Below are 9,514 nucleotides of genomic sequence, written 5' to 3'. Positions count from 1 at the left end.
CTATTGGATATCTAGGATTTTATTATTACTTATTGGGTAGATATTATTAACCTATGAGAATTTACCATGGATGTAAATTTTCACTGAAATTGGTAAACAAAACTTCAACTAAACTGGAGAGTGGTGAAAAAGAAAGAAGAAAGAAGGAACAACCTTGAAGAAAAAGCAATGAAAGAGAAAAAGAGCGGATCAAGATTTCCAAGCGGAATGAAAGGAGGAGTTCACTTATATTGAGATTTTTATTATTTATTTATTTAAATATTAATAATATTAAATAGAATTATAAAGCAGGATTAACATATTTAAGATGTGTCAATCATATCACTCACGTAAACATTCACCGAGCTCCGAACGTATACCGCGACCATTTTGCCTTTCTTTTTTAAAGTAAATCTTTAAAAAGCGGATTGCTTGGAGATTAAGCGTTCGAGTCCGATGGCCCCGCTGACGGATGGTCTCCGCCAGAAAAGCCACAGTCCACACACGTACGTTCAAATAACGCGATGTTTACGCGGGTGTGGGCGGTGGGCCACCCACCACCAAAACATCACCTATATACAGTGACTTACAAATCTTCTGCCCTTTCCTTGAATCGTTGCAGTTTCACAACTCTTTTAAGTCAGGCGCTCGTTTCTATCCCCGTCGTTATCTCCGTCTCTCGCTCTCTCGATCTCTCGATCTCGAGTCTCGACCAATTTGGTGAGCTTTTTCTTCTTCTTTTATTTCTTCTCTGTAATCTCTTTTTATGGAGCCGTTGAATGATTCTACTTGTAAACATCGTCTTTGATAATCATGTTCCAATACCAGTTTTTATTTGCATAGGGGTTAATATTTCTGGTTCTGAAATTTTCTGTTTCATATTTATTGTTTGTATATGTAAACATTGGAGGATTTCATCGCAAGAGTTACCAGTATTTACAGCTTATAAGAGGATTTAAGGATCGCTCTCTATTTCAAACTCAGTTCATTTGATCCCAAACTTGAATTTTGATTTACTTATTTATTTACAAACATTTCATCTGATTTATTATGTCAATAGTTTTTATGATTTTCTTTTGTTGATGAGCATTCTTTTGCAGTATTCTGTTACCTCTTTCAAGAATCATTGCGTTTGATGAAAAATAACCACTAGGAATATGCAGCTTTGTCTAGCAAATGAAGTTAGGGCCAAAGAAACTGCATAACCGCCATTTCTTCGCTTTGGAATCGGTCTGGAAACATGAAGAATTATATATTCTCATGAAACCATGTATTGCTATTCATTATTAGCCCTTTCAAATACTCCAAAATGCAGATAACCATACCTTACTGATTGACTCTTCTGATATATCAGAATCTATTTAATGCTCAATATGCCTTTATATGAGCATGGGAATTTCATAAGGTTCCTTGGCCAAATTCTGTAAGGCTGATGGCAGAATAGACTATAGTGATTATTTTGATCCTTTTTTCTGTTCTGAAAATTTGTCAATCATTGGCATGCTTACCAGGAAGAAATTTGTAACAACCTTATGATATAGAGACTTCTCTATCAGTATTATCTATTACATATTACATGTGTTGGTAATTGTATCAGGCACCCATTTTGGGAGCAAGCCCCAATCGGAAGAAACGCCATGTGATGCTCTATAGATTTCTAATAAATCATCAATCCTCAGATATATGTGAGATTTTCTACAAGCCCTTTGTATTCCCTAGGTAAAATTGGTATTGCTTCTTTATTTGCTGCATTATTTCCTTCATGATTGCTTTCCTTCCTTAGTGTTTAGGCAGATGCTTTGGGGGAAAAGGATGACCAAAACAAGGGAAAACTTTTACCTGTTGGGCATAGAACCATTGATCTGATCTCTGAAACATGTAGAAAGTAAATAAATGTGGTGCAATGGAAGTGGCTTTGAAAGTATCCCTATTATACATTTTAGGCCCAGCTGCTACAACTGAGTCTTGCTTTTTTAGGCTAATTTTGTATTATGCAGATTGTCTCTAACAGGTCCCTGTCTGTTGATTCTTATAGCATCTGATAAAGGCCAAGGGAAAAATGGGTGGTGGGAAGGACAAGCATGATGATCCAAATGAAAAAGGGCTTTTTTCAAACCTAGCTCATGGTTTTGCTGGATATGGACACTACCCCCCACTATCTGGGGCATATCCTCCACAAGGTTACCCTCCTCAAGGTTACCCACCCCAAGGATACCCTCCCCAAGGTTATCCTCAGCAAGGTTACCCTCCACATGGTTACCCACCAGCAGGATATCCCCCACAAGGCTACCCACCAGCAGGATATCCTCCTCCAGGCGCATACCCACCAGGGGGATATCCTCATCATGGTCCGTCTGCTCCACATTATCCAGGTACGTAGTAGAAAAACTGTCAATATTAGTGTTCCTTCACTATGGTAATTGGCTAAAATCGAACTGCAACAAATGCTTTTGTAGTTGTACTTTGTAGAGAGGAAATAAGATACCTTCTAAATGACTTGGAAGAATTTTGGTGTTTTCCTGTTACTAATGAAATGGGAACAGCTCCGTGTATTTTGTTTCCAGAAGTGGCAAAGTTCCTCGTAAATTCATTATATGTTTTGGATTGTCTTAGATATATAGAGTATGCAGTGGGATTCTGATCCTCTCCAGCGCAGGAGAGAGCCCAGCCACATCCAGTGGCTTGGAACCCCTTGGGGTGCAAGCCCAGGTGTCGGGGGTTTGTGCCCAGGGTGCTCCCAGCCGCTGGGCTTTCCCGTGCTGGAGAGGATCTAAATCCGTATTCAGTGACTTGTAGAGAAACCCAACAATGGAATGATGTAACTATGCTCCTGTGATCCAAAGGTTTAGAATCTTGGGATATCCAGGAAATTCCATATCTTAATATTTTAGAATCTCCGTAAGCCTTTGGTATTGTGGTAGTTACTTAGCTCTGTTGATGATGGACCAGAATAATTCAGTGTATTCGTCTTTGCTTTCTTGGGCAGGGCATGGATCTGGATCTGGAGGTGGAATGGGGGCATTGCTGGCTGGTGGTGCTGCTGCCGCTGCTGCTGCTTATGGAGCACACCATATGTCACACGGTGCTCATCATCTTGGTCATGGAGGCTTTATGGGAGGACATGGCAAGCATGGAAAATTCAAGCATGGCAAGTTTAAGCATGGAAAATTTGGGAAGAGATTTGGCCATGGGAAGCATGGGATGTTTGGTGGAAAGTTCAAGAAGTGGAAGTAAATCTTGCTTTTCTGAAAGACCAACTTTACTAGTATGCTGGAATGATGATTATACTTCTTTTTTCTTTTTCTTTCCATCCACAATCCTGTTGGTGTGGGTTTAATTACTTTTGACATATATATGGGCCTTGGTGCTTTCTATGGTCCCTAAGTAAATGAATGAACTTACATGTCCTTTCTGATGAGTCTGATACCTGGAATGCTCCTTGTTTTTTGGCTCTATCGGGGTTGTACATTAAAATTACCTTTCTCACTTATGACCAGTTTCATGAACATGAATACAAGATACAATTTGGCAAGACCAATTATTCCTCCTTGTTGGAGGGAGACATAATCAAAATTATTTGCTAGTTTGCTGGATGCTTTTCATCTGTTGGTTGTTCGGTAGATGGGACATTTTTTTTTCTGGTTTATCTTATCTAATTGCCCGACAGTCTACTGGCAAGGCACCAATCAATTGCGCAAGCAGTCATCTTCATGGTATGCCGTGGAGATTAAATGCCTTTGAATAATGGTTTGGCTTTGGTTTATAGCTGTATAGGTTTTGTGTAACCAAGCTTTAAATATGTCAAAAATGGTCTTGAGAGAGGTAACTTTGGAAAATGACCAAAATATCCCTTAAAAGGTTGTTCAGGTCAAAGGATGGTTTATAGATCTTGTGATTAAGCTTATTTAATCATAAAATCATTACATTCAAAATTGGTTTGAAAGACGAGTTGATTTGCCTATTTTATTATATAAGATTTTGTTTCTTTTAGCCCATGAGAACTGGAGCTATGTGAAGTTAGGAGGATAAGATACCTCATCATCTATAAATATACAGACCTTTAATATATTTTAGGAAATCTAAAGTAGCATGGAAGAGACCTGCCCCATGTGTAGAAGACAAATTTTCATGCTCTTTATTGCAACTTGAAAACACTCTAACCTAAGTTGTGCACTTCCTCAGGCCTTTATAATATCTTGTTTTAAATCCTTGTAAAAATTTATTTTAATCTCCCTTTTGTTTCACTTGATTTGATTTAGTATTTCTCAAGTTGTTGTATTAAGAGTTGCAGACATATTGTTGCTGTCTCAAGCTGAGTAGCAGCGATATGCCAATGTCTTCATGCGATTTTAGGATTTTTTTTTATGAGGATTTTTATGTTCATAGTTGGTTTAGATCTTGATATTCGGTTTTTTTGCTTAGGATATTTTTGCACTTAAATTTCCAAATTTTATTTGAATTTTCAATGATGTTTTCTACGTTTGTAACTATCAATAATGTTAGAATATGTTAGTTTTCCATTTTAATTTTCTTAAATATATTTGTAGTATTTGTATTTTGTGTATTTGTGGAGAGTCAACGGTTGATGTCTACCGACAAGACTGATTACACATCGATTGCTCTTTATAACAATAGAAATAGTAATGAGTGTGACACTTACTAGGGTTTACATTGCCCATTTAGGGAGAACATCCGACAAAGAATTGTTAAACTTTAATTGCAAGAAATCTATGGTCTTAGTAAAAGTTTTGTGAAAATTTTACTGAAATTATTTATTTTAGTATTACAAAATAAATTATATTTGAAAAGTGTTTGATTTTTGTGTCCAATATATGGTCATGAAACTTTTGTAATTAAATGCAATTAATTTATATCATAGAGGTGACTTATAATTCTTTAATTGCAAAGTCTATTGCAATATTGGTGGTGTGGAGATAAGGTGTAATAAAAATATCTATCACTAGGGGTTTTTAAGTTACATCTTTTGTGGTGTCATTCTTAAGTGAAGTTAAGGATAACTTTTACCAGTTAAGATCACACCACTTAACGTGATTTAAACCCTTAGATTATAACCTCCTATTTAAACTTTTTTTTTTTTCTACATAAAAAGGGGCTTTGACCAAAACTTGATTGCACTATTCCTTTTATACAAAGTGAGAAAAAGAATTCTGTCTTTGGTGCAACCTTTGGTCACATTCCTTCGGATAAGTACATCATCAATGTGTTCTAAATAACTTATGCATTAACCTCTTTCATTGTGATGTGTTTATTGAAATCCTTATTCCTATAAGTTTTGAATGACATATTGTTTCAAATCGCCTCCACTGCCACCTATCGAACCAGATGGTAGTGTTCGATCCATCACCTATCAAGTGAAGAACCATGTCTCGAGTAACTGATGCTTGTAGGAACTACCTCAACGACCAAGAAGGTGTTTTGAAGCTTATACTTTAAAATGGGATTATATTTGGGTATTATTTTATCAATGAAAATTACCTTTAAAGAGGATCCCATGTGACTAAAATATAATCTTTTTCAAATTAGGGGTTCAAATACACTCATTTTCAAACCAAATTAGACTATAAAGATATCGACTATGAAAATCATTTCATTTGAGAACTTAGATTGATTTTAAAGCCATGTGACAATATTTTAACCTAATTGACCCTATCAAGGCAATTTGGTCACTTTACTAGAATGTTTCCAAACACATTCGAGATTACTTGGAGCCTCTTGAACCACAAAATCAAACTTTCCCACAATTCTCAAAAGTACATGTTCATCATCTTTGTGTTTGCCTTTGGGGTGACAAAGTGAGGCATCTATAAGATGGCACTTGAATGAAAATTTGAAGAAAATAAGGGTGTTTCTAGGAAGAAAATAATTGTTGCTGACATGGACAACCTATTAAATATGATAATTTGTGGTGAAGAGGCAACATAATAAATATTTATAATTAATGGTGATGAGATGAGGCAAGACTCCCGTTTTGAAATTCTTTTTTCATCCTGCAGATCAAAATCATTACCCCCTATTTCATTCTCTCAAGTCTTGAAAAAATTATGAATCTCAATTATGAAAATGATTGAGGATACAAAGACACTATTCATTCTTTCGTTTCTTTTTTTTTTTTCTTTTTTTCTTTTCTTTTTTTTTTTCAAACAAGGAATCTGTTGAACTTGCATGGTTTTCCAGTTTGGGCACAAGTTATACAAAACCACACCTAACCAACGTAATAAATCAATCACGGGGAGACTCGAGCTGAAGACATCTTTTAACACTCATCACCTTTGGAAATTTCATTCCAAATCTATCGGCCAAGCAGCAAGATAAAGCTTTGAACACCCAGTGGAAATTGGAACTAATGAGGCAAAATATGTCCTCTTCCTCAGCACGGCTGAAGTTTGTATGCAAACCTGAACAGAAGACTGACCCACCACCTCAGCCCTTCGTCAGGCCATGCTGCCACCTAGGCATCTCATCAGGTCGTGCTACCACTTCAGCCCTCCATCATGCTACCACCTCGGCATCTCATCAGGCCGTGCTACTACCTCGGCCCTCCATCAGGCCGTGTTGCCACCTCGGCGTCCAATCAGGCCGTGCTACTACCTCGGCCCTCCATCAGGCCGTGCTGCCACCTCGGCATCCCATCAGGTCGTACTGCCACCTCGGCATCCCATCAGGCCGTACTGCCACCTCGGCCCTCCATCAGGCCATGTTGCCACCTCGGCATCTCAGTAGGTCGTGCTACTACCTCGTCCCTCCATCAGGTCGTGCTACCAGTCACCTCGGCTCGACCAACCTATCACCTCGGCTCGGCACAGTCAAGTAATGCACTCAGAAACGTGCAAACATCCACTCCTACATTCAAGGGACGTGATCCTTGATCACGGGGGCAGGACTCTATCCACTACACGTCATCAGAGGCATCCACCCTCACGACTTGCACCTCCGAGATCAATGGAGAATATTCCCAGAATATGCCCTGAAACTCAGAATATTCCCAGAATCACAGTGCCACTCCCCTCAAGGACTCTACGCCTAAACAGGACTCTCCACAAACGCCCTTCCTTCTCTCTCCATCAATAGCCTATAAATACCAAGGTAAGCCTCCATCATGGGGGATCGATCAATCACTCCTTTTACTGGAAAAGTTCTCTTAAGCATCTATTGTGGAAAGATCTGACTTAGGCATCGGAGAGTCCCCCATCGGGTCAGCCCGACTCTCCCCTATCATCTCTTCTGTGCAGGTCGGCTAAAGCACCAGGAACTGCAAGGAAGATCATCCGGTCAATTTTTGTCGCATCATATTGGCACCGTCTGTGGGAATCGGTTACAAAAAGTCACATTGGATCAATGCAATTAAGGAGTGAGAATGTCGTTTCTTCTACGACAACACGAGTAAGATCCACCGGCGAGTTACCACTTGAAAGTCCCCATTCACCACCAATGGCAGAGCAGGAGAATGTCCCATTAGAGACCCCTCCATGAGGACCCCAGTAAACTAGGCTTGATGTGCAAGTTGCCCAGGGAGAAGGGGATCAGCGCGAGTAGAATCCTCAGCTATCTCGCCATGTCCCATCATCTCAGGTAACTCACCCAAACATAGAAGAGCAGATGCAGAGCCTGCAGCTACAGGTGTTAGCGACAAACACACTGATGCGGGACTTCATACGTCGGTTTGGCTCGTCACTTCCAGCGCCACAGACTAGTTCAGCTCAGCCACTTAGGCCGGTTCCGGGCAGACAACTCAACGATGAATCTCCTGACAATAGTGTCACCCCTCAATCAACAGCAAGGAGGGGGTCGGCCAAAACATCAAGTATTGTTCACTCGGTACCCCCTGCTCTCCTACCGAGGGGCGTAAGCAAGGTCTCGTTCCAGCCCATAATGGGAGAGCTCGTCGTTCCACGCGTCACCAGAGCCCAGAGACACATGATGTCCATAGATCCCAACCCCGGGTAGGAAGACCCCAGCTGTCGCCTCAAAGACTCACTAGAGGCGTGCGTCCGCATAGAGAAGAACGAGAAAATTCTCAAAGGACAGCTCGACGAGATCAATCCGATGGGGGTCAGGACTCGCCCACCAGGCCGACCAAAGGTGCCCCACGGCAAGGTTAAGATCAGCCTGGTGGTCACTAAGGCCGAGGAAGAAGCCCCAGAAGAGGTGAAAGGGCACGACGATCCCCGGATCACCGAGCCGAGGTGAGAAGGGATGACCTGGAGAGCCGCATCCAGTGCCTCATTGAGCAAGTAGAAGAAATGCAGAGGCAAAGGCACCTGACCGACATAACTGTAACTCCAACCCATAATGCACTATCCGACCTGATAGATGTCGAGCTACCCTCAAATTTCGTGATACCCGTCTTCAATGGATATGAAGGCACCTCAGATCCCTATAATCATCTGCTGTATTATAGCTCAGTCATGACGATTCATGGTAGGTCAGACGCCGTTCTCTGTCAAGCCTTCGCAACCTCATTAAAAGGAGCAGCACTGGTATGGATGTCAAACTTGCGACCCCAGTCCATCCTCAGCTATGAAGAGCTGACAAGAGCGTTCCTCACACGATTCCAAGCAAGTATGAAGCAGAAGCAAACTACGCAAAACGTGATGAACATGAGGCAGGGAGCAAGAGAGACTATAAGAGAGTTCCTTGCCTGATTCACCAAGGTGACACTGGAAGTAAAAAACCTATCGGAAGGAGTGGCGTATAGCATGTTGTGCATGAAATAACCTAGAGGGGGGGTGAATAGGTTATACTAGTGAAATTTTAACTCTTTTTGATGTATAGAACACAAGTGTGATTGTAATTTAAAACAATGCGGAATAAATAAAATAGGCACAATCACACAACACAAGATTTATAGTGGTTCGACTCAATTCGAGTCTAGTCCACTCTGTCACACCCCGTTCGCCCTGAACCGGAGCGGTGACCGAGTTAACACCGGTTAACCCAAACCTGCCAGGATCATCAGATACTGTATTCCACCACAGCATACATACACTAACATCAATTTATCAGATCAGCGGAAGACTAAGGTTTACCTGTAAATAATTCCCATATACTTGATACCCAATGATAATACCATAATTATATACATTTGGGCCCGAAGGCATGATATATACACAAAAAGAATGAAGTTCAAATATCAAGTATATACAAGAATTTATCAAAATCATCAGAGTACACAGCTCGGCTCGGTCTCAAGGCTGGAGCTCAGCTCGGCCTCAGAACTGCTGTCCTGCAGCACAGCTCTCACACGTGCAGTCTACGCCGTGCTCAAACTCATCAGGGGTCCACCAGTCCTCTTCAGGAACTCGACTGCGGGACCCACCCCAAGCTCCTCAGATGAATGACCTGCAAAATCATCTAAAGAAAAAGGGTGCACACGTGGAATGAGCTCACTAGCTCAGTAAGTAGAGAGGCGGACCACACACAACAGTCCACACATCACAACACATCATATGCACTACATGCCATGCAAGTCATTTTAAATCACATACACCTAAACAACATTACTAAGTCTTTGGTT

At 40.8% G+C, this 9,514-nt stretch overlaps 1 protein-coding gene across 3 annotated transcripts; it reads left to right on the top strand.

The window, feature by feature from the left end:
* The first annotated feature begins 595 nt into the window (after positions 1-595).
* Positions 596-3,394, top strand: LOC122078391 (glycine-rich protein A3-like). 3 transcript variants are annotated; one of them, XM_042644362.1, is made up of 4 exons: positions 596-699; positions 1,577-1,664; positions 2,015-2,351; positions 2,966-3,394. In XM_042644362.1, the coding sequence occupies exons 3-4, from the start codon at positions 2,039-2,041 to the stop codon at positions 3,211-3,213; spliced, it is 561 nt and encodes a 186-aa protein (XP_042500296.1). In that variant the 5' UTR covers positions 596-699; positions 1,577-1,664; positions 2,015-2,038; the 3' UTR covers positions 3,214-3,394. The 3 variants fall into 3 exon arrangements, with proteins under 3 accessions (XP_042500296.1, XP_042500294.1, XP_042500297.1); XM_042644360.1 differs by having other exon boundaries at positions 1,577-1,698; XM_042644363.1 differs by lacking the exon at positions 1,577-1,664.
* The last annotated feature ends 6,120 nt before the right edge of the window (positions 3,395-9,514 follow it).

Source organism: Macadamia integrifolia, chromosome 5, assembly GCF_013358625.1.
Source record: "Macadamia integrifolia cultivar HAES 741 chromosome 5, SCU_Mint_v3, whole genome shotgun sequence".
NCBI classification, from domain to species: domain Eukaryota; kingdom Viridiplantae; phylum Streptophyta; class Magnoliopsida; order Proteales; family Proteaceae; genus Macadamia; species Macadamia integrifolia.
This window is presented reverse-complemented; position numbering and strand designations above follow the sequence as displayed.

What these genes read in the sequence shown, in the direction of transcription:
- LOC122078391 (XM_042644363.1), top strand. Translation starts at nt 2,039, where the DNA reads ATGGGTGGTGGGAAGGACAAGCATGATGATCCAAATGAAAAAGGGCTT. An exon ending in GTCTGCTCCACATTATCCAG is followed by an intron (nt 2,352 to 2,965) that starts GTACGTAGTAGA and finishes TTTCTTGGGCAG; the next exon opens with GGCATGGATCTGGATCTGGA.